At 42.9% G+C, this 24,714-nt stretch overlaps 1 protein-coding gene across 4 annotated transcripts in view; it reads right to left on the bottom strand.

The window, feature by feature from the left end:
* The window catches only part of DET1 (DET1 partner of COP1 E3 ubiquitin ligase), a 29,340-nt gene extending 11,944 nt beyond the window's left edge, over window positions 1–17,396 (bottom strand). For 2 of the 4 annotated variants that reach the window (XM_087972767.1, XM_087972769.1), the window contains exons 1-4: window positions 17,302–17,396; window positions 14,166–15,356; window positions 9,422–9,612; window positions 5,322–5,513 (exon numbers count right to left, since the gene is read on the bottom strand). In XM_087972767.1, coding sequence (XP_087828893.1) covers window positions 5,322–5,513; window positions 9,422–9,612; window positions 14,166–15,248 — 1,466 coding nt within the window. In that variant the 5' untranslated portion in view covers window positions 15,249–15,356; window positions 17,302–17,396. Of the gene's footprint in view, window positions 1–225; window positions 672–5,321; window positions 5,514–9,421; window positions 9,613–14,165; window positions 15,357–17,301 lie in introns of those variants that run through there. The other 2 variants (XM_026681862.2, XM_026681865.2) reach the window with 2 other exon arrangements.
* Between the last annotated feature and the right edge of the window lie 7,318 nt (window positions 17,397–24,714).

Raw genomic sequence — 24,714 nt, 5'->3', positions numbered from 1 at the left:
CTGAATTTTCTACAGTTAAAGACTGTTCCTGGGAGAGTTTTTCTCCAGCCAAAGGTAACCTGGACATTGGGGGCAAAGTTAGAGATGATAAAGGGACTCTTCTTGCTTATTTAACTGTGTTGCCTTTGTGCCACGCCAGTCATCACACCCCACCGAACCACCCCTCCCACTAAATAGAAGTAGTACTAGTAGGTGTAGTAATAAGTCAAGTATCAGAGCAGAGATCTTTACAAAATAATCTGTTTGGTTTGTGCTGAATGACAGAAGAATGGCTAGCACCTTGGGGGAATTCGAGATAGTTATGGATCCATCAACACCATCATTCCTGTGAGATTCAAAAAACGCAGGACTGAAACAGCATCACTCCACACAAGCTTAGTGTTTTGGTTTCTTTCAGCCTGACTTTGGCTCCGGGATATCCGTGAAAAAACAAAAACAAAAAAAAAATGTCTCTATTCAGTGTCCACAGTAGAGCAAAACACTATGTGCAGCTGTGCCTCATATGGAAGTTTACGACGTATTCCGCGTTAGTCCGCTGCACGGAGATAGCAAAGGGCTCAAAAGGGTGGAAGGTAAATGCCACCAGGCGCCGGACAGTATGATTGATGGGTCGACCTAGAAGTCCTGCTTGGATTTCAAACTTCAGGAGACCAGAATCTCGGGCATAAAATCTGTGAATGGGAGAAGAGAGAGACAGAGAGGGAGGGAGGGAGACGGAGACAGAGGGAGAGAAGGGGGAGGGAAGGAAAGGGAGGGAGAGAGGAGACAGAGAGAGAGAGAGAGAGAGAGGGAAGGAGGGAGAGAGGGAGGGGGAGGGAGATGGGTGGAAAGGAGGGGAGGAGAGAGGGAGGGAGGGAGACAGAGACAGGGAGGGAGGGAAAGAAAGAGAGAATGCTGGATGTCTAGTCTTTGGGCACATAGAACCAAATAAACATCAATCTCCCATAATTCAGTAAACAAAGAAAGACCACATGCTATTTTGACCAAAGCAAAGGCAAAAAACAGGAAAGGAGACATTAGAACTCCTCTATTAAAAAGAGGTTTCAATAAAAACAAAGTTTGCCTTTTACCAAACGAGCTAGCGGTGGGATTGATGTACATTATTATCAATTGTTTCTCAGATCCTGCCTTTCCTAGAGCAGCTCAAGGCAGCCTATTGAAAACTCCCCTCCTCCAGTAAAAAGGATTGTGAGCGATGTTGGGCTAAGAGAAAAATTGAAAAGGCAAGTGAAGCAGAGAACCTCAGTGCCAAGGAAACTGTCCACTCTCCAGCTCAGTCCTACACAAATCAAGTCTGCACCCGGATGCTGTCAAACCTTGGATTCCGACACGGCAGATATTCAGCTAGAACCCTTGCAGGAGATACTGGGATGAGAAAAACGCCATGAGGACTTGGGCTTTTAAAAAACACAGCTTGGTAAGACTGATAGATAACAGAGATAATTCTCCCTTCTTTTTTGCAGGTGAGTATTTTCATAGGGTGCTCCTCTCTGCTCGAATCTTTCATGTGCCTCCCCTTCCCTCAAAATATACACACCATTCATATACATGCAGACAGAGTGGGAAAGATGATGCTCTCAGGATAAGTAGAACACCCTCCGCTTTTCACAATAATGGCCTGTTGCATTCATCACATTCTTCCTAAACAGTCATTATTGATATTCTGCTCCTAAAAGCCCTTCCCCCCTCCGGGCTGGCCTGACAATTAAGAGAATCCCCACCCACCCACCCAAAAAAGAGGGAAACAAGCCACAATCTGGGTAGCCTGACTTTCTAAATGGCTCCCTTCTCTCCAGGAAGTGGAGCTGGTAGGCGAAGGGGAGAAGGGGGGGGGGGGGAGGAAAACAGGAAGGGGAGCAAACTTCATTCTGTGAGTTTCTGCCTTTGCCATTCTAATTCAGGGCAATTTGCCATACTCAAGAAAAGTGCTCTGTAATCTCCAAGATACGCTCTGTCTTGCATTTTCCCCTCCCCCACATCTATTTTTTGAAAAGTGCTCTGCAATCAGAGGCCATTTGCACTGCTTTGCACGCAGCGGTGAAATTAAGATCCCGAAATGCAAGATGCGTGCCAATAAGAACAGTAATGGAGAGCACTTCTCTCCGGGGGCCAATTGTTATAGCAGTGGAAAGCTTACCTGCCACACTGTTGGGCTTCTAAAACGCTCCTCCCTTAAAGGCTTACGGTGACATTTTTCAGTCTGCTTAAGTCTTGGGGCCCTTCAACTGTCAACAGAAGGCTTTCTTGCCAGAGGTAGGTTATTCAGCAGGTTCTGACCAGTTCTGGAGAACTGGTAGCGGAAATTTTGAGTAGTTCGGAGAACCGGCAAATCCCAGCTCTGACTGGCCCCGCCCCCATCTATTCTCTGCCTCCCATTGAGTCCCAGCTGATCGGCTGGGTCTCCTTTTGTTGCCCTGCACAGGAGAATGGAGCTGGAAAGCAGGTTAGTGGGATGGGGAGGGAATGGGGATTTTGCAGTATTCTTCCCCTGCCACGCCCACCAAGCCATGTCCACAGAACCGGTAGTAAAAATAATTGAATCCCACCATTGTTTCTTGCTCATCCTAATGGCCCAGGCTAGAGGACAGCTAAGAAGTCTCCTGGCTTAAGGTGGGTAAGGAGCGGGTGGCAAAAGACCTGTCATCTTCCATCCAACTCAGCATGAAATGTGCTATTTTAGCAGCTGGCGGGTGGTGGGCAAAAGGGGAAGAAGAACTCAAAAGTAAGCCAAGCCTGGCACACAAAGGCAGAGGCAAGGCTCCACATTCTTGGGGATGGAGAACTGTGCTGGAACTCAGGCAGGCCAATAAGGAAAGATCCAAAGGAGACCTCCGAAGCAGCTCGTTAGTTGGGTGCCACAAGGGAGCTCGCTGAAGGGTGAGAACTGGCATTTGAGCAGTTGAGGAGGAGGAGCAGACAGAACTGGGACTAGAAGATGGGGGAATGGGCTTCAATCGGGTAGGACAAACAACAACAAGAAGTAAGCAGTGGGGTGCCACAAGGTTCTGTCATAGGCCCAGTACTCCTCAATATCTTCATTAATGACTTAGATGAGGGAATAGAAAGGGAACTTACCAAATTTGCAGGGGATACTAAACTGGCAGGAATAGCTAACGCCTAAGAAGATAGGCTCAAGATCCAGATGGATCTTGACAGACTAAAACACTGGGCCATATCTAATAAAATGAAATTCAATGTAGAGAAAAGTAAAGTCCTACACTTAGGCAAGAAAAACCCAAAGTACACATATAGACTGGGTGAAACCAGGCTCAATAGCAGTAACTGTGAGAGGGATCTTGGGGTCTCAGAGGACAACCTGCTAAATATGAGCCAGCAGTGTGCAGCAGCAGCCAAAAAAGCTAATGCAATCCTAAATTGTGTTAACAGAGGGATACAGTCAAGATCAAGGGAAGTACTAATACCACTCTATAAAGCCTTAGTAAGACCACACCTAGAGTACTGCATCCAGTTTTGTTCACCACATTATAAAAAAGATGTTGAGAAAAAGTGCAAAGAGCAACCAGGATGATGAGGGGACCGGAGGCTAAAACATACGAAGAAAGGTTGCAGGAACTGGGCATGGCTAGTCTAGTGAAGAGAAGGACCGGGGAGACATGATAGTGGTCTTCCAACATTTGAGGGGCTGCCTCAGAGAGGAGTGGGTCAAGCTATTTTCTAAAGCACCTGTAGGTCAGACAAGGAATAATGGATGGAAACTGAACAAAGAGATTTAACCTGGAAATAAGGAGAAACTTTCTGACAGTGAGAGCAATCAACCCATGGAACAGCTTTTGTCCTCGGAAGTTGTGGGAGCGCCATCACTTGAGACATTCAAGAAGAGATTGGACTGCCATTTGTCAGAAATGGTGTAGGGTCTCCCACTTGAGCGGGGGGGGGGTTGAACTAGATGACCTACAAGGTCCCTTCCAACTCTGATTATCTGTTATCTGTTATCAACTGCTCTTGTTGAAAGCAGATCGGAAGTGAAGGCTCTTGGCCTTCTAGACCCCTGGTCTTGGCATCATTGGGGACTTCAACACCCAGAATTCCTCATTCAGCCATGCTGGCTGAGGAATTCTGGGAGTTGAAGTCCACAAGTCTTCAAGTTGCCAAGGTTGGAGATCCCTGCTCTAGATGCTAGGTAAAGGTAAAGGTTCCCCTCGCACATACGTGCTACTCATTTCTGGCTCTAGGGAGCAGTGCTCATCTCCGTTACAAAGCCAAAGAGCTAGCGCCATCCGAAGACGTCTCCGTGGTCATGTGGCCGGCATGACTAAATGCCAAAGATGCACAGAACGCTGTTCCCTTCCCACCAAAGGTGGTCCCTATTTTTCTACTTGCATTTTTTACGTGCTTTCGAACTGCTAGGTTGGCAGAAGCTGGGACAAGGAACGGGAGCTCATCCCATTAAGCAGCGCTAGCGATTCGAACTGCCAAACTGCCAACCTTTCTGATTGACAAGCTCAGCGTCGTAGCCACTGAGCCACCGTGTCCCTCTAGATGCTACTGAGAGACAAAGCAGAGGTTCATCCCCCTCAGTTCTTGAAACTGGCCTGCTTGCTAAGCAGACACTAGAAAACGCAAGCATCCACAAGCTCGGATTTCTTTTCAGCCTTTCCAAAACGTAGGAGCAAACCTGAGCTATCTGCTTTCATAACTGCTGAAGCCCATGGCCGAGAACATCTACAGAACTGCTTTTCTTGTTTTGTTAGACAGCCACATGATCACCTATAAGGACCTTTCCAAAGCATCAAAGACACCAGTGAGGAAAACGAGCAGCGATGTGAAATTAAAAACGGAGGTCATTCATACATATGGAGGGTATGACTGGAAGGTAGCGTGGATGAAGCTCAACAAAAGCTACATGAGCCATGGTGGCACAGTGGCTAGAATGCAGGACTACTTCTGCTCACTGCCGGCTGCCTGCAATTTGGCAGATCGAATCTCACCGGGCTCAAGGCTGACTCAGCCTTCCATCCTTCTGTGTAAAATGAGCACTCAGATTGATGGGGCCAAGAGGCTGACTCCGTAAACCGCTTAGAGAGGGCTGTAAAGCAATGTGAAGCGGTATATAAGGGCTATAGTCTAAGGGCTATTGTATTAAACGAATTTCTCACTTAGCAATGTAAATTTTGGGCTCAATGGTGATGGTAAGATAAGGGCTACGTGTAGCCTATGGTGGATCAAACCAAGGACCCTATTAACTGCCCAATGAATGAGACATCTTATGATTACCTGTTTCCTGGCTAACTGGGATGCAAACTACACGCAACGGCTTGCTCTTTCTAATGCGATCGTGGAAATCGAGGCATGGTGCATACCTGATTGGGTGGTCACCACACGTTTTGGGACGTTCCATGACCGAAACCCACTTGTCATCATAGCTGAAGAGAGAGAGGTCAAGGTAAGGGCTGCCACTGTATGATTGTGCGCTGATTGGAAGTTGACCCAGGAGCCGGCGCACGGCCTCTGTGTGTCCCCCGTACTTTGCGTTGACAATGGTGTCCTTGAAACTGAAGCAGAGAAGGTGAAGGCTACAGAGCTGAAAGAAACGACGTAACAAAACACCTCTCCTTCCTTCCACCCACCTGATAGTATATGTTAGCTTTGGGGAAATCAGGCAAACAAGAATCCTGAGTTCATAAAAGGACTGGAGTTTAGCTATGGCCAATCTTTGGTATCTCTTTTGAGAAAAATACGTTGGGGAAGAAGGAGTTTGATGAACTTCTGCCTAAGACCTTGAATCTGTAGTCACTGAATAAGGTTAGAGGAAATAATGGCATCATTCAGAGGCTCAGATTAGACAGACAGGTTCAAATTCCACAAAGCTATGGAAATTCAAACTTGTCTATTCTGGGGGCTTGTTTTGAGATTAAAATGTAAGCAAGAGGAACATGTAGTTAAGCTCCTTCATAGCAATTAAGACACAAATGAAACAGCTATATAGCTATGAAGACAGATAACCAGATAAATAGTTCTCAAGTAGTGAATCACCTGTACTTGAAGAGAAATTGAGCAGCCTAATCATTTTTAGATTTCATTTCCAACAACAACAAAATCTAACAGAGATTCCTTAGCAGCTCATTACAGGCTTTTCTGTCAGAAAATCAGTAGTGGCATAAAGAAACCTATCAAAAAATTACTTAGCAATTTCTATAGATCAGCCTTCATTCAATGGGCGATGTGTGGAAGGACAAGGATAAAGTCAAGGCCAGCAGACAGTTGGGTCAAGGGAACACTAGCAGAAAAAAATAATCAGAAAGAACTAACCAGATACTGAGCCAATAAAATGGAAGAGGGAACCAGATGCTGAACTAAAGAAACCAAGAGTTTAAAAAGGTAACTCATTTGAAGCATGAAATATCTTTCTCTTCAAGAAAAACATAAATTAATAATTTAGAGACAACCAAATCACCTTGCACTATTAAAAGGTCATTGTTCATTCAATCTCTTGCATTAAAGCAAAATACCAGAACGATAACAGCTTTATACCATTCAACGGGAAAAATCTCAGATCTCTTTAAAGTTCGTATTCGTACATGTTAAACCTAAAACTTCTGGCCCTTCCAGGAATATTGAATCTGTGCAAAAAGTCTTTTATTTGAAAGGCCAAGTGCTGGTTTCTAGGAAATAAGTCCAGAAGTAAACCTGTATGACTATTCCAAGAAATGAACTCTTTAAACGGCAAAATATGACAGACATCACAATGGGGTGACAAGGATTAGAAATGCTTGCCTTTAAATTATGTTTTGTCGAAGAACAACATGAAAACCAAAAGGTTTTATGGCTACCCATCCTCATTCTTGAATTATGTAAAGGGCAGGAGGGAAATGTAAATGGAAGGTAGCAGCGTGTCCTTTTAAGTTGTTGAAAACAATAATCTACAGTATGCAAGATAAAGTGAATGCTTGCTTTGAAGTTAGGAAACAGGGACAGCTCCGTGTTGTCTTTACCAAGGTGAATTCTAGGAAAGATTATTCTGTTCCTTACAGTTCAGATAACCCTAATCCCTCAATTTCATCACCGACTAGATGGGAAACCCTATCTTACAAAGGGAGGAACACCTGAAAAGCCTTCCATGAAGTCCATTTATGTACTGGGCTTCAACATTCGTCAGGCATAGCCAGCACAAATACTGATACTATGGGAGCTGTAGTCCAAAATATCTGGAGACCGCTGGAGGAAAATATGGGTGTATTTTTTTGAAAAAATTAAGGCATCAGAAGCATCAGATGTATGGGTAGTCCTTGACTTACAGCCACAACTGACCCTAAAGAGCGACCTTTTTCACCCCAGTTGTTAAGTGAATCACTGCGGTTAAGTTAGCAACATGGTTGTTAAGTGAATCTGTCAGAGTATATTCATGAACTGGAATAGAGCTTGGTAACAAGGTCAGCCAATGAATAGGCATAGCAACTAAGTCAGCCAATGAGGACTGTTTTTGGAAACTGAAACTAGAAGTAGCCTAGGCTGGAAACTGAAACTAAAAGTAGCCTAGGCGTGGCTCTATATTAAGCTCTGCAATCTGCAGCTATGTTGAGCTCTGAGTCTGTCTATTGAAGATGAAACTAACTTGCTTGCTTGCTGAAGACAGGAGCTCTGCTCTGAACTTGCAACATGTTTCTGTTTGAGTTTGCTCCATGTTGGAGAAATCTACAACTGGTTTGTAAAATCTACTTATGTTTATAAAGATGTTAAATGAAGCATCAGCCATCTGTGTTTATTTTTCTGGCGCTGAATTATCGCTGCAAAACTCTCAATAGAATCACATGACTGACCCCAGGATACTGCAGCTGTTATAGCAATAGCACTTAGACTTATATACTGCTTTATAGCCCTCTCTAAGCAGTTTACAGAGTCAACATATTGCCTCCAACAATTTGGGTCCTCATTTTACCCACCTTGGAAGGATGAAAGGCTGAGTCAACCTTGAGCCTGGTGGGGTTTGAACTGCCAAATTGTAGGCAGCTGGCTGCAACAGAAGTAGCTTGCAGTACTGCACTCTGACCACTGTGCCACAGAGGCTCCTATAAGTTATAAGTGCATGCCAGTTGCCAAGCATCCAAATTTTGATCACAGGTCCATGGGGATGCTGCAATCCTCCTAAGTGTGAAGAGGGGTCGTAACTCACTTTTTTCAGCACCGTTGTAATTTTGAACGGTCACTCAATGAACTGTTGTAAGTTGAGTACTATCTGTATCTGGCTGCGCAGCTCCTGGAGTCCCTTCCAACTTACAATGGGTGAGAATAAGATGCATGGCAAGACTGAAAAAAATCTATCAGGTAAATTGTAAAACAAGAATATGATGGAGAGCTAAGAAAACAGTCTTATGGATCCAATGAATCGATCTATAGAGCTCTCACTCCAGGCATAAATTACCAGCCTCCTGTTATCCTGCTTTGGAAATGTTGTGCAAAGCTCTCTGGAAAAGGCTCTAATGCTGGGAAAGGTAGAAGGAAAGCAAAAGAGAGGATGGATGGATGGGATCAGTTAAAAGTGGCCATGGGGCCACTGTTGGAAGGTCTGGAAGATTAGGGACAAATTGCCAGGGAGAAAAATAAAAAAGCCAAATTCTTCCCTTTCCTATTAGAAAAATGCAGTCCCTGCCTGTCCCGTAGCTAGTGTTGTGGCCTGTTAGCCGCCATCCCTTCCAGCAGCCAAATCAGAGGAGGAGGAGGCATGGATCAGCATCAAGGCAAGCTGAGAGCTTCAGGTTCCACCCCTCAGATGGAAGTCAACAGCCGCCAGGTCTGGAGGTGGCCGATGAAGAAGAGGAGGGACTGCTGGGTCCAGTGCCTGACACGTGGATGCGCAGAAGGCAGAAGAGAGCAGAGCAGTGGAAATCTATGGGCCGGTCCTTGGGACAGAAGAGCCACTGCTACTAAGCGAAGCCCCACCTTAGCTCTGGGAATAAAAGTCAGGGGATGGAGATGAATAGGTGTGGCAGACAACTAACTATTCATCTCTCTGCCGGACAAACTTGTTAGCCTGCAGTGAGAGAGTCAGGGCTGCTGGCATTCCTAATAAAGGAATCTTTTGTGTTCACACCAGAGGGTTTGTTGTGTTTGGGGAGGTGGGTCAGAACAGCTGCCCTTCCCTTTCCCAAAAGTCTTAAATATAACAAACTAACAAAGTTGGAAGGGACCTGGGAGGTCTTCAAGCAGGAGACCCTATACCACTTCAGACCAGTAGTTGTCCAATAAAGTAAATAATACATGAGATTCGCCTACCAAAAGCCTGGGCCACCCTTCCTGCTCTGTGTGTGTGTGTGTGTGTGTGTGTGTGTGTGTGTGTGTGAACAATTCCAATTCATTTGGGGAGCTGAACCTGAGGTTTTCAGCTTTAGCCCCTTCGACCTTGCTGCTTTTGTTGACCCTGGGGAGCAGCGGGTGGGGGGTTAACAGAAGGCATGAGGCTCACCGGCGCTGGATCTGCCTGGCAAAATTGTTGCTTGAGGCTGAGCAAGGGAACTGAACGGCCTCGCTGTGGAGGGTGGCGTTGCGGAAGAGGTCGCAGAAGTTCTCAAAGAGTTCCAGCAGCTCGTCCGATGTGTTTTCAAAGACAGCAATCACCTCGGTAGTCACCATATTGTACACTACGAAAAATGAAGGCTGGAAGAAGGAAGGAAGAAATTGAGGCCAGTTGGGTAGAAGTCCGGCGAGCAAGCCAACTCCCACCCAACGCACAGCAACCCAAAAAGAAAGCCTCATTTTGTGGAAGAATCCTGCCTTTTGTCATTAATTCCTTGCATTTTCCTTTTCTTCTGAAAGGAGAGCCGATTTGACTGGGTTATTAACCACAGTCAAATCGTTTATGAAGCTAGGTGAAATTCCTCCAATGCTTTCTTTCGTTTTGTTTGTTTTGAACTGGACACTCAACAGTCCACTTCTTTCTCTGCCAAGGGTGATTTTGCTTTTCTTCTCAGAGAAGCAGATTTAATTTTAGTTCCTGCTGGGAAATGGGTTTTCTTCCCCTTAATTTCCCCCTCCCCCCTCACTCAGGTGTGAGCTGGCAGCTGATTATTCCTTCGGTATAAGCAGAAAGGTGAGAGTTGTAGGACTTATTTGGGAAGGGGTTGGGTGGGGAGCAGTAATTTCCTTTGGCTGTCTTAATATTTCTAACCCGCCGAGATGAGTCTTTGAAATGGCATTGTGCTCTGCTGCTGCCTGTAAACACTGCACTGTTTAGGATCTCCTGCTGGTTTGGAAAAGAAAGGATGAGTGCCATTAACTATTTCTTTTGAATTACTGGTGTTCTTATCTAAGAATGTTGAAAAGGTATGTTTTGATTTTACAGAGTCTCCTGAGCAGCGGTAAAGAATTTGTCCCTTAGAAAATAAGATTGCAGATGAATCCAAAAAGCTTGATTGTATTTCTGCAGCTCTACAGACTTGTAAGTTAGGTTTTTGGAGCACTGCATCTTGAGAATCTTTTTTTATTCTTAAAAAAAAAGCTATAGTTTATATTGTTGCGAATGTTAAAATTGCTTATAAAATCATAAGAAAAATTAAAGCTTCTCCATGCTCAGTTGATCCCTGGCAATGAACCAATTTCTGTACAGGTAGTCCTTGATTTATGACTACAACTGAGCCCAAAATTTCTGTTGCTCAGTAAGACATTTGTTAAGTGATTTTTGCCCCACTTTGTGACCTTTCTTGCCACCATTGTTAAATGAATCACTGCCACTGTTAAGTTAGTAACATGGTTGCTAAGGGAATCTGGCTTCCCCACTGACTTTACTTCTCAGAAGGTGGCAAAAGGGCATGAGCCCCGGGAGACTGCAAACTGTGATAAATATGAGTCAAATGCCAAGCATCCAAATTCTAATCATGTGACCAGGGGGATGCTGCAATGGTCGTAAGTGTGAGAAACGGTTGTAAGTCACTTTTTTCAGTGTCGTCGCAACTTCAAACAGTCACTAAACAAGCTTTAACACAAAATTTAACACAATTCTTCCACACAGACTAGTGTCTAAACTTCTGGACCTTGGACTTTCTTATTCAATCTGCCTTTGGATTATGGATTTCCTGTCTGGCCACTCACAGAGGGTCAGATTAGGTAATCATACCTCTTCAGCCCTTATTCTTAACACTGGTACACCACAGGGTTGCGTGTTGAGTCCCTTACTCTATACTCTTTATGTGCATGACTGCATTTCCACTCATGCTAGTAATACTATTGCTAAATTTGCAGATGATACAACAGTTGTGGAACTCATCTCCAGGGGGGATGAGTCTGCCTACCGAGATGAAGTGGACCAGTTACTTTTGTGGTGTGGAGACAATAACTTGATCCTCAACACCAATAAGACCAAGGAGCTTATAGTGGACTATAGAAGGAACAGACCAGACAATCAGCCCTAGCTTATCAACGGAGACCGAGTGGAGCAAGTGGCCAGTTTTAAGTTTCTGGGTGTTACCATAAAAGAGGACCTGACCTGGGGTGCCCACATTGCAGCCCTGGTCAAAAGGGCCCAGCAGAGATTATTCTACCTGAGACTTCTCAGGAAACAACAGCTGAATGAAAAACTGCTGGTGATCTTCTACCGCTGCACCATAGAGAGTATCTTAACTTAGTGCACCTCTGTATGGTCTGCCAATTGCACAGTGGCAGACAGGAAAGCACTCCAGAGGGTTGACGTCATTGCCCAGAAGATCATGGGTTGCCCTCTCCCCTTTGGAAGAGCTTTGTAGCTCCTGCTACCTAAAGAAAGTTCAAAACATTCTCGAAGATCCACCTCATCCTGGAAACCCTTTTGTTGAACTATTACCATCTGGCAGATGGTACAGGATAATAAAAACAAGGACAAATAGGCTGAAAAACAGCTTCTATCCCAGGGCAGTAGCTCTTTTGAATTCTACTGTATAGTGCAGTGATGGTACGGTGTTGCGGGTTTTCGGTTCAATGTATGCAGTGCGAAGGATGTGTGTTTTGTTTATTTTCATGGTCATGATTGTGCAGTGAAGATGGTGTTTGATTTCGTTGTACAAGGTGCAATGACAATAAATTAAAGTAAACTAAATTAAACTGAGGTAAGTCGAGAGCTACCTGTATTAAATCTCTCCATTCATCTCAGCTAAAATCATTTTTTGCTAAAAGTATTTGTGGGGCCAGGAAAAGCAGGGAAATCCTAGAACCGTGATGGCGAACCTATGGCACGTGTGCCAGAGGTGGCACGGAGAGCCCTCTCTGTTGGCACGTGAGCTCTGCTGCGCATGCACCTCTTGCCTGCCAGCTGGTCTTCAAATCTCTGCTGAGCATGTGCAGGAGATGGTGTGCACATGCACATTGCATTTTGGGGATGTGTGCACGCGCGAATTGGGCACTCAGTGCCGAAAAAGTTAGCCATCACTGTCCTAGAAGCATAATCTGGCTGTCCGAATAGTCCGAATGGATGCTGTCATATATCTGTGGCAATAATCATTGCTTGAAATATGGAGGCAACCACGTTCCACATGCTTCCAATCATGAGAGATGTGCTTAGGCCTTCCACCGAGCTGCCATGAGCAACTGAAAAAACACTGCACCTTGGATACACATCTGGAAAACCTCACACTTTTTAAAGTCTCCATCAAGAAAAAGGCCAATACTTTGAGAGGTATCATCTCCAAGTCACTGTCTTTTGAGCCCATCTTATACACCCAAATGAGGGAGAATGCTGAAGAACCAAGAAGCAACCTATCAGGAGTGAAAGGCCAGGTCCACACGTGATGGTCCAATTAAACTGATATACTGCTACTCATACATGTGCACAGGAATCTTCTCTCAAAAGAACAGTTGGCATCTGGAGTTAGACAAAGATTAATGGAATTCAAAGGGAGTTAGATTTAGACCACTTGTGGCGACGTAGGGATTCTAAACTGATCCCTCTTTTAACTCCACCCCATGTTCTGCCACTCCTTCTCCTACAAACACACACACATACACACACACACAAAAGACTGTACAGCTTTTCACTGAAGAGTGCAATCAGACATACTGTGTCATACGACAACTGTATAAAGGCCCATTTCTCTGATTACTCAAACTTCTTTTGTTCCTTTAAGACCATCCTTTCTTGTTCTACAAATAACTTTCTCCTATTAACCTACCTCCTTGCCAACATTTACTCAGGTTATGTTCCTCCATCATTTCTTTAAAACTGGGGTTAATTTATCAATTTCCTCCCCCTGCCCCCCCCCCCCATTTGATTTTCAGGTTCCTTCTGTATTCTTGCAATCATCTTATGGAGCCCTCAGGAAGTCTGTCCTATCAATCAGCACAGGTTTTCTTTCTTTAGAAGACTAAAATGTATAAGTCCTTTGGGGGAACATTGTTTGCTTTGGTCCCAGCAGCACACATAGGCATGGTAAGAAGATCTCCTGGCAAATTACATCTCTTCCTCCATCTAAAAGGTATGAAAAGTGAAGATAAACAACGAAAGCAGAATTTCAGGAATCTAAACTATATTAGGGTTGTTGTTGTTTTTCTCTGAACAACCAACTTTTCCAGTAATGAGATCTGAGCTTGACTGATTAGGAAAAGGATTTTGTACTCACAGTAGATACTTCAGTAGAAAAGTTAACCCTAAAAAAGGCAAAATCTGCTAGGAATCATGTGGAAGATAATGAAAGTAAAACATAGTAATATGTCCCTGTGTTGGAATATAACTGAAAGTAAAACACTTTATACTAGTTTGTATGCGTGTGTGATGTGCAAAACCCTATTTTAAATAATGCATATAGTTCTGTTCAACCCATTTTAAAGAGAAATGGTAAAGCAGAAAAAGTGCAAAATAAAACAGTGAACAGGCTAAATTAGTTTCCTTTGAAATAAGATTACAGATTGGAGAGATTTTTAGACAAATATACAGTCTGGTAGGAAAACAATATATACATGCAGAAATGTGGCTAGAGTGTTTTTTTTTTTTAATTTGTAGTCATTCATTTAAGCTAAATGTGGAGAGATTCAGAATCAATAATTATAATTATTCTATAGACAAACACTATAGAATTTTGCTGCTATCAAATGAGGCAATGATGGTTTTAAAAGGAAACTGGATAGAACTGTGGAAGACTGGACTAAGTTTCAGAGTTCTTTGTTGCATACCGTTGAATCAGATGGACTCATACAACATACATACAACCAGACAAAATCCAAATACTACAAAATTACTATATTTCTACCTGTGAAGGATCCGTCACTCGTAAAGTGACTACATCCTCGCTTGTGTATTTGATGAAGAGGTGACTCTCATCCAACAGTTGCATCTTCCACATGCGAAGCTGCCTCAGCTGGTCAAAATACTGAAAGAACCTCCTTTTAGCCATAGCGCTCCCATCCTGTTCTGCCCTTCGCCACAAATAGACTAGTAGCCTGTGTTTCAGAGAATTGATGAATGGCTCTTTGTACGGGTTGGCCATTCCTGTCTGTGAATCCCGCTGGACCTCTGGATAAACGGCCGAGAGCATGAGAAGATCATCCTCGTAACAAAAGCGCCCTATAGTTCGTACGTCAATGAAGGTACCTTCAGCAGTGACCTGGAAGACATGAATAGTTTGCTGCTGCACGGAGAGAATAGCCAAGATATTCTTATACAGATAGAGTCCTTGGTTGTGGGATAAGATGACTTTGTCACATTTGAATGTCCGGGTGTCACACAACCTACCCGTGTGTAGGTCTATAATGTGCAAAGAATAATCTTCCAAGGGAGACCTGGGATTAGGAGTCACCGATTCACTGTTGCGGTAAACCTCAAAAAAGGGCGGATGGGGCTCCTCAGGCAAATAGGCAGCAGAACCAACAATGACGTATCGACAATCGTCTGTAAACAAGCTACATTCGCGGTTCAAGTGCTCACCATTGGAGGCCACATTGGTAATATGAAGAAGGACGAAAAACCGTTCAAAGAGACGCCCGCGGATGTTGATGGACCTCTGGTCATTGCCATTAGCCAAGATCTCTCCGTCATAACCTTGGAGTAGATCTTCTGCTGCCTGACATCCCTGATATTCATAAATCTCCAAAGAAGTCTGATCTGAGGAGAAAGCAATGAAGTATCTCCCATCAGGGGAAAATTTTCGTAAAAAGCAGGGTGGCTTCTCAACGTTGACCACAGTAAAATTGGGGAAAATGTTTTGATGAAAAATGCGGACTTGGTGCCAATGTGTCCCAATTTTGCCAGAGGTGATCCTTCGACGTTCTAAACGATAGATTACATTCTGGTTCTGGATCCGACGAGGTTTGATGGTTGGGTTGTCATGTTCCATCCTAATTTCTTCAAACAGAGAATGTCCCAGGAATACTGGGCTCCGAGAGAGCCACAGGGCAAATCATGTTGTCAAATAATGGAACATTTGGAGGCAGTGGTAATAAAACTGGAGAGAAGGAGGATATTCAAGGAAAGAGATATCAGTCTTAATTTTTTTAAGCTGCCATACTCATACATACAAAAAAAAAATGCTAATTTTTAAGCTGCCACAAGATTCTCCAATTTTCTGTAGTTTTCCACGATTACTATCAGAAGAACTTTCCTAAAATATCATACTTATAAAGAAACACACTTTAAGAATTTGTTTCCCAAATGAAATCAGCTAACATTTAATGTAAATTAGAAACTGCTGAGAAGAGCTAATGACTAAAAATTGGAAGCCCATCCCTCTTTTGGGGTATTCCATTCCACTTGAAGTGGCAATGATGTAATCAAGCAGGCCAGAATATTAGAAAGAGCAGCTCAAACTTGACTCAACCTCTTATGAAATATGATCTAATCTGACACAAATAAGAATGAGAGGGTTTCGATAGTAGCAATCCCTCTGCAATAGCATGGATCTTTGTTTCAAGAGTGCTTTTTCTTGTATTTGTTTTTTCTTTGCAACTAAGTGAAGTAGATTGGACTGAATAGAATATGAATACACATTGGAATACAAGCTCAACCATTCTATCTAGTATTTCTGAATTTGGGGTAAAATGCAGTATGCCTCAGCTGACTTGAAGCTGAACATTATTAGTCTGTTTCTTCTTCTTTTCTTTTCCACCTTTCTTTCTTAAGCACATGCAAAACCATCACAACTCAGTGGTGGAATGCATATTTTATATTTGGAACATTTCAAATATCTAGATACAGGGGGACAAAAAAAACTTGCCTCTGAAAGTCTGTTTTAAGTCAGGGCAAATCATATGGAGCTGATCTGGCGTAAGAGTTTCTTAGGCAAGTAGGTAAGTAAAACCAATGAAACAAGATGCAGGTTCAAGTCCACCCTCAGGAATAGAAACTCACTGGGTGACTTGGGGCCAGTTATTCTTTCTTAGCACAACTTTACTCACAGGGTAATTGTTTCAGGGAAAACTGAGGAGGGAGCATTATATGTGCCGTTTTAACCTCCCAAAAGCAAGGCAGGATCTAAGTCTGATAGAAGGCATTCTTGAATTCATTGCATTCAAAGATCTGCACTCCTCACCTAATGTATTTTCCCCCGTTGTAAGCTGCTCACCTCGAAGGGCAAGATGGGTGGCAAATACATCTATTCCTTTAATTTGTATTCCACCTTTATTATTTCTGCAAGTAACTGAAGGTGGCAAACATATCCAAATAACAAATACATTTAATAATAAAAAACAAAATAATAATCAGCCAGCACTTCTCCCTTTCTGCAATAAGTCAACCCACCTAAGTGGAAAGGCCATTTAGAGAGGTCGCCACCCATCAAGGTGGGCAGCTGCACTAACAAAGAACTAAGGGACTTTTCCCCTAACTAACTTGAGAGAAATATAAATGCCATTTATGGGTCTGAGAAATTAAGCATCATAAAAGCCTTTGGGGTCGTGGCATCCTTCCATTATCTTAGAGAGGGACTGTTAAAACACTGCAAAGCGGTATATAAGCCTAAGTGCTATTGCTATCTTAATGATTATGAAGATATTTCAACAGTTTTGTTTTACATTTTTTTGAAAAAAAATTCTAAATTATTTGGGGCTTTTTAAATGTTTTATGATAATTGGTTAAATTGCACACCTCCCAAGAGAACCTCCAACGAGAGAGATGGGCGATTAAGAAGTTTGATATAGAAGGAAATAAATAAAGTTTTGGCTCGCAAGAGGCTGGCATTGGCTTCAATCGACCTTCCCCCTCCCCCGGTTTATGTTCTTAAGGGAGAGCCCAAAGAGGCGACTGAACCCCCTGAAAGAGACAGGAGCAGCAGCCCTTGGGCGACAGCGAACCACGCCGTGGAGAAGCGCGATTCCCCCGGGGTTAGCCCTTCAACGCACGGGGCTAGCCCTTCCACGCGTGTCCCCGGAGAGTGCGGCAAGGGAAGAGCCCACCTCGATGCTTCCCGCTCCAACTCGCTCCTGATGGGGCGAACTTCCACCGCTCACACGACAGCGCTGGCGGTCGCCATCTTTCCGCCAGAGGAGGCGGGCCTAACCTCACCAACGAGTCCCGCCGCAGCTGACTGGTCCGCCTCACTCTGAAGCCCGAAATTCGCACAGAGGACATAGAGTAAAGAGAGAGGGGGATGCTAGAGTGACCACTCCGCGATGTGTCTTACTCCACTTCCGTCTCTTCTGCCGCCGGGCAGCGTCTCCTGGCGCCTGGAGGGCGCGACGCGCGTTGGGTCCCTCTATCTCGCCTTCTGCGTCGCTGTCATGGCAACCGCATCTTCGTTGAAATTGGCGCCTTGGCAACCCGCTTCTTAGGAAGGAAGAGCGCTCCTGGTATCTAAAGAGCCGCCCGCTCCTCTAGAAGGCACCTTAGTGGCTGAAGATGGGCCTCATGATCTGCTTTATGGCAATAGACAAACCAACAGATGTGGTCCCTAGGATAACCACTCCAAGGGAGACCTTCCCCACTCCAACCTTTGAAGTATGGGGAGAATAAAGACAGGCCCCTTGAGGTTGCCATGCCAACCACTCTCATCAGTTGGATGCCTTGCCACCACAGCTGCTACCTAGCAGGATACCATGACAACCTAATGCATCACGACCACATCTCATACATACATGAACATATACACACCAGCCTAGTATCCTCTACATGTTACACCTGCCAAGTAGTGAGTAGTTGCTATGCAGACTAGAAATGTTGAGTGTGGAGACATAAGGTGGAAAATGGCAACATGTAAGCAGATTGTGATGGAAAGATAGGAACCATACTACAACAGGACATGTTGCCAACTTGGACTTTGAAGCTTTTGAGGACTATGATATATGATTCCCAGCTTAATGACCAGAAAATATTTTTTTTACTTTTTATCATCCATGCTCCTTTCCTATTGTGATCAATGCTGTCTAATGGTCTAGTTTCATGTTTTGTTCATGTAAACTGAAGAACTTACTATGAACGCAATTCAACTACTATCACTACAGTACATTAACCTCTTTAGAAAACCCCAAGTTAATGCATCAAGAAAGTATTAAGAGATGAATGGGACTTAGTTGGGATTGCAATTTAAATACAGCAATATCTCATTAATTTGCTGCTCACAATGTTGTCAGCTTTCATATGTTTTATCTCAAAACATATAATTTATTTTGGGCAACTCCCCACCCTCCAAAAAAGTCCACCAAACCAATTTTAGGATCATGATTCAGATTTTTTGAAACCATTCCCTTGAACACCCAAAGTATTTGAAGTTACATGAAAAAGAAAGGTAAAAGTTAAAAAAAAAACCTTTGCTCTCTGATCTGTCAATGAAACAGATCAAATTTTGTTTTGGCTTAGTGTTTGGAAAATATGTTTTCATGTGAAGTTAGTGGAATCAATATCCCTGCTGTGTATTGACTGCTAGAATCCAATTGCAAAACATCAGGGTTCTCTTACATTGATCACAAGTGACTTAAATCAAAGTCTTCCATTTTTCAATATTATGAAACAAAACAATTGAACTGGGTTTATATTACAGGTATTACAGATAGCAAACTAGCAATTTTTAGATCCAGCTTGCTCTCTCAGATTCTGCTCATTCATGTCATTTAATTCTCCAACCACAAGTGTTTTAAAAGATCAATGGATGGCCTATTTACACTTGACTTGAGATTTTCTATACCTATATTTATCCAAACATACAAATGGCTCATTAGTAAGTGCATAACTGCCAGTCTCTAAAGAAGATAAGTGTGGTCAGAAGTACAGCAGATAAAGAAAAAAAACTCTCTTGTCTATGGACACCAACAATATAGAATATTCAGGAATAGTAGAGAAAACATTATTGATTCTCCCAGACTTTAGAAATTATGTATTGTTTGAGTTATATGTTTGATTATATTCAGTGTTTTATACTGATTCTATCCAAAATAAAAAAATAAAAAAGCAAGGTGAAATTAATACCCAATAAAAAACATCTGAATGCTATTGTTTTATAGTTCTTTAGTTCCATGGCCACCTTTCTTTGCCCTGAATTTTTATCTTGACTATGTAACACCTGTTAATTTACAGATGGTTCTTTGAAGTGGATTGGGCTGAGAGAATGATGGGCCCAAAGCCACCAACCAATTTTCATGCCTAAAGTGAGATTAGAACTCACAGTCCCGATTTCTAGGCCAGAACTTTGACCCTTACATTCAACTGGCTCTCAGTTATACCTGAAAAAGCCATAAAACTGCACATATTCAAAGTTGTAGCTTCTACACCAAACTGGATTGCTAAGTTCTAGGAGGGAGGAAAGAGAATGGAAAGCAAGATAGTTGAGTAGCAAGAGGGTAGGAGGAAAGGCGATGGGGAACTATTTATGGATGCCTGCAGCTTTGCTTCATTCCTTTCTCTCCTCTTTTATTCAAGTACTGCTCAGCCAAGGACATTGGAATAATTTTTCAAGATGAGCCCATCTAGTCACAGTTGACCTCACTTGTTTACTTCTAACTTGCTCTAAACTACAGAATAAGGATCCTTGGTTTAAAGCATGCCTCCCACCCCTTTGCCAGAGCAGGATGTGTTGATGAGAGTGGAAGATTAATTAAAAAAAAAAAAAACTACTACTGTAAGGGTCCAGTTTAAGGGAAAAATAGCCCAACTGCAAATCTTCCTCACTTTTTCTTCTTCAAGAGAGTTTGTTGGGGGGGGGGGGGAGAAGAGAGAGAGAGAAACAGCTCTCTAATAAATTATGATACCTGAAAGAAATACAAGAGATGTGGAGGTGGCAAGATTTCTTTAAGCAAATTGGGTGGGTGGAGGCCATGGTGGAAAAGGTCAAGCCTCATAAATTCTGGGCAAATTTTATCTCTCTCTCCTCAGCAGGTGGGGGTGGAGGCAGGGAAGACAAAGCAGCTCCCAGCATGCTTTTGTCATTATTCTCAAGGTTTTTGCAAGATTTTTATTTGACTACCCCCTCCCTACAGAATAAGCCAGGCCGAGGTAAGATCCCACAAAAATGACCATGTAAGTCTAGAGGACAAAGAGATCCCACTGGATTAAGACAAGGTTTCTGAGCCAGAAAAAAATAAGGCAATGCGAAGATTTGATTCAACATAATTTACCAACCCGCTTGACTTCCTGAATTGGATCATTGATTTGGATGATGAAACTGTTGAATCAAATTAGGAGCATCCAGATGGCTCCGGCCATTTGATGTCTTCTGTTTGTGTGAAGAAAGGTTCTCCATCAAATCCAAATAAGATCTGCTGAATTCAACCATCCATTTTGGAACTCCAAATCAAATCAATGACTGACCTGAATCGAATCAATTTATCCAATCAGATCTGAACTGATCTTCACACCCATAATAAAAAGGCCAAACAGCGAATATGGAGCAAAAAAAAAAAAAAAGGAGAGAAGGAAACAAATTAAGAAATACCAGCTGGATTTTATCCAGGCCTTGAGGAAACACCAAAAATGATGTAATCATCGGACCATTCAGAGGACATCAGCTTTTAATGATAATAGATATAAATGCAAGACCAACCCTATCATTGGTCAGATGGTAGCAGGTCAGATGGTAGTCAGGAGGCATGTTTTGGAAACTGATACCAATATGCCAAAGGAGAGATAGCTGTGAACTTTATAGTTTGTTATGTGCCCATTGAACTACAGGGCTGTTTCTGGGATTGCAAAGACACTGTTCCAACATAATTATCAAACAAAGATTAAATTGTTGACTTTTATATTACGGAAAGTGAGGGGAGGCACTTTGTCTATCAAAGGCAGGATATTTTAGCCTAGACCTATTTTAGTATCATAGAAAGAGAATCCAAGGCTATTGAACTGCTTTATTATTATTACTGCATTTTTATAACCAGGGAAAAGGAGAGGCATCTGTAGTTTTTTCTGGCAATTTGCAGAAGATGCTTACTTGTGGTTAACTTGAGCTATGGTTTACTCAAATTCATGGTTACACATAATATAGTGACTCATTGGGTTCCCTGTGTTGAAGGACTAAAAATTGTGACAATATTATTATAGGGAAATCAAAGGTGTAAGGGTTCCTATTTATGGAAGTTCTAATTCAGGGAATCATGGTTTAGGAGCGCCCTGACAGAAACGTTCAAGTTAATCTTGGTTCCAAGTTAGCATCCATTATTAGTTTAGAAAACTTCCCTTTGAGCAGTTTCTGATATCAATATATGAATAGCATCCTCCAATAGCTTGTAAAATGGATTCTTTGTTTGGATACAAAAAAGTTGTAGTTGCCTGTTGACACATTTCATTCCCAGTTTTCTATCATTAAAACAAAGCAAGTAAAGGATATCTCCTCTCAAGGACAGAGTTAAGCACAAAAGATCCAACTTAATTCCACCTCATCACGTCAAACAACACATGGTCAAATGGTCTTGGACTTTATAGTGATGATGGCACAATGCCCTTCACTAGAGCAGGTAAAGCTTTCTCAGTTGAATGCAAGCACAATGCATTAAACTTGGCTAGTGTTCGCTCTTAAACTTCCTTTATATCCATAATTGTTATGTTTTAGGGTATTTTGTATTTAGAACATTGTACAGATCTAGCCCGATGCATTAGTTTATGGTTGCATGTGAGTTAGCTCTATGAATCAGATTAAATATGTTTTTTAAATGTAAACAAAGAAAAAATCCTAAACTGGCAGAAAATTAAATTATGTAGGGCTTGATGACCTTCAAAAAAACAGAGTTTCTTTTGCCCTCTTTGCTCTGCCCCCCCCTCCCCAGTCTCTAACACAGAAGAGCAGAAGCTCTGAGATTAAAACACACTCACAGGGCAAAAATTCACAATGCCTATCTTCCCTTCACTTTACGGATTGATGTTAAATAGCATTCCCCTAGCCTTTGCACCCAGGTCCTGTGTAGATTAAATGGCAGTTAAAAAGTCCAAGCAATTCCAAATACCGCAATGTACAGACTGCACAATTCTACTTACCTATCTACTAAAAGTTCCCTGCACAATTTTCCTGGCACACATGCCTTTGTGTCAGAGGGTTCAGTAACAAACATCAGCGTTTGAGCCTTGTGGGACACTGGCAATTGAATGGCTTCCAATTCATACAATCTCAAGCCCCCTAAATTGTGTTTGGCTAGTTCATTTCTGTTGGCAAATATCCCTCAAGTCAATAGCATCGGTGGGGGAATTAGGAAGAGATAAGTGCTGTTGTTAGAACAGGTGCAAGGAACAAATGAGCTGCGGGGCAACACAGGGGATAAATCTGCCACAGAAGAGTATCAGTGCCAACCCCCATGGCAACCAGATAATTCAGCTCCCCGATCCATTGCTTTCTTTGCAGATTTCCTCTCTCAGTTATAGCTAACCTGCATTGCGAGCCCACTGGTTGTTTGCGTTGTTCCCAGGTGAGCAGAATCTGGGGGCTGTGCTTCTATTGTTGAAGCCAACTTCAATCGTTTCCAAGAACAGTTCCAAGAACTGGCTTCAGTTCATTGTTGTTTGTGTTTAAAGAAAGATTGTACTTCTTGACTTCAGGTCCTTCTTTCAGAAAGGCAATGAGCCTTCCAATCCCCATTGTCAACAACTAATGCTTCCCCAGTGGGAATCAGGAGGATTATGGTGCAGGATGAGGGTTGGACAAATCCGGTTTGCAGAAATCTTGAAGATAACTTTTCTGCTTTGGTACATCTGGTTCCCTCCCCCTTGCAGCGAAACCATTTTAACTCCGTATGCCATTAAACAACATTGGTAAAGAAGATGCCTTGGAACAATCGTACCGGTACACTTAGTCACAAATTTGTTATCTGTTGATTTCTCATTCTCAGCGATCCACAACCATCAATAAGACCAAGTCCCTGCTTATAGGAATGCTGCTGAAAAAAGCATGATACTAGAGGAAAGAGGGAGAGGAAGGGAGGGGAAGGGAGGGGAGGGGATGGAAGAGGAGAGGGAGAGGAGGGGAGGGGAAGGGGAAGGGGAAGGGGAAGGGGAAGGGGAAAGGGAAGAGCCAGAAGTTGGTCTTGTCTTATCCTAACCAACAGGAATAAGTTATGATGGGTACCAATTCATAGGATATTCATCATAAAACACAACAGGTTGACTATTGTGTTCCCAGAAAAACAGTAGACAATGGGAGAAAAATTACTTCAGGAATAACTCCAAAGAATGACTTCAGTAGATGTTTTCCCACTGTTCAATATTGTACAGATAAAATACCTACTCCCTACCACTATCCAAAATGAACTTCGCATTTCCTTGTTCCATCAGAATAGTTTTTGATGGGCCCTCTCTCCATTTGCTTCCATTCCAGGGCCCAATAAAGGAGCAATCTTTTGAAGATGACACTCAGATGATGGGATCCACATAATAATTTCCATGGTGTCACATTATTCATCAATGTCCTTTTAACGATGCATGGCGCATTCAAGGGATATTAAATTGTGGAAGCTTTCATCATAATTTCTTGAGGGCGAGACCTTTTCAGTTCTAGAACTTTTGTCTAGAGATCTTTTCTCTAACCCTACAAGAAATCAGCTCTCTACAGTTCCAGCTTTGGACCTGTATCTCTCTTGTGTAATGGCAGTTGACTAGAGCTGCTTGGAGAAGCATAATTTAGGGGACAATGCCAAAATTTGTTTGTACATTTGAGATGTGTTTGAAAGCAAGACAAAAGATCTTTGAATCAAGCTTTATTCCTGGTGAGTGCGGAGTGAATGAAGGCAAATTTACGTGTCCCAGCATAAGGTTGCAGGATCCAATCATTCTACTAGAGAGAAGTTCCCTGAGGATGGGCTCCAGCACAAGCCCAAAAACTCGGAGGACAAAACCTCTGGTTCTGGTGATTGACCCAGATTGGATCCTACAACTTCCATGGAGTTTTCTTAGTAATTTGTTTTTCAACTCTAGCCTGCAGTTCTTCCAGGCTATGCCTCATCCACCAGAGCTTTTAACTCTCCCCCTACTCCTCTTCTCCCCTTTGCCTTATGTTCGGAAGGGATGGCGGTAATAGAGGGGTTGAGTGAAAAGGAAAAAGGAGTCAAGAGGGCTGGAGCAAAAAGACGGTCCATCTTTCACTTCAGTTCCTCGTCTCCAAACCCCTCTTCCCTCCTTTGAAAAGATAAATATTAGGAGTCTCTTCAGATCCATTTGTTGGCTACTGGCCGGTTCTCTTTTCCCCTAAGCTAAGTGCCTTGTTATGCATCCCCAGCACAAGATACGTAGGCACTTGAAGCTACTTCAGAAGTAGAGGACATGCAAGAGACGTGGAGGTGGGTGGAAGAAAGATGGGGAGGGAGATGGCTGCTGAACAATACTAGGATTTGATTTTCCCCCAACCCTTTTAATTGACTACTAGAGTAGAACTGGACAGCCTGCTCCATTTAGCAAGAAAA

This window comes from Notechis scutatus, chromosome 11, assembly GCF_049901735.1.
Source record: "Notechis scutatus isolate UNSWTSFEM ecotype Mainland chromosome 11, rNotScu1.2, whole genome shotgun sequence".
Classification (NCBI taxonomy): Eukaryota; Metazoa; Chordata; class Lepidosauria; order Squamata; family Elapidae; genus Notechis; species Notechis scutatus.
Note: the sequence above shows the minus strand (reverse complement) of the source record. Positions and strands in the feature narration are given on the sequence as shown.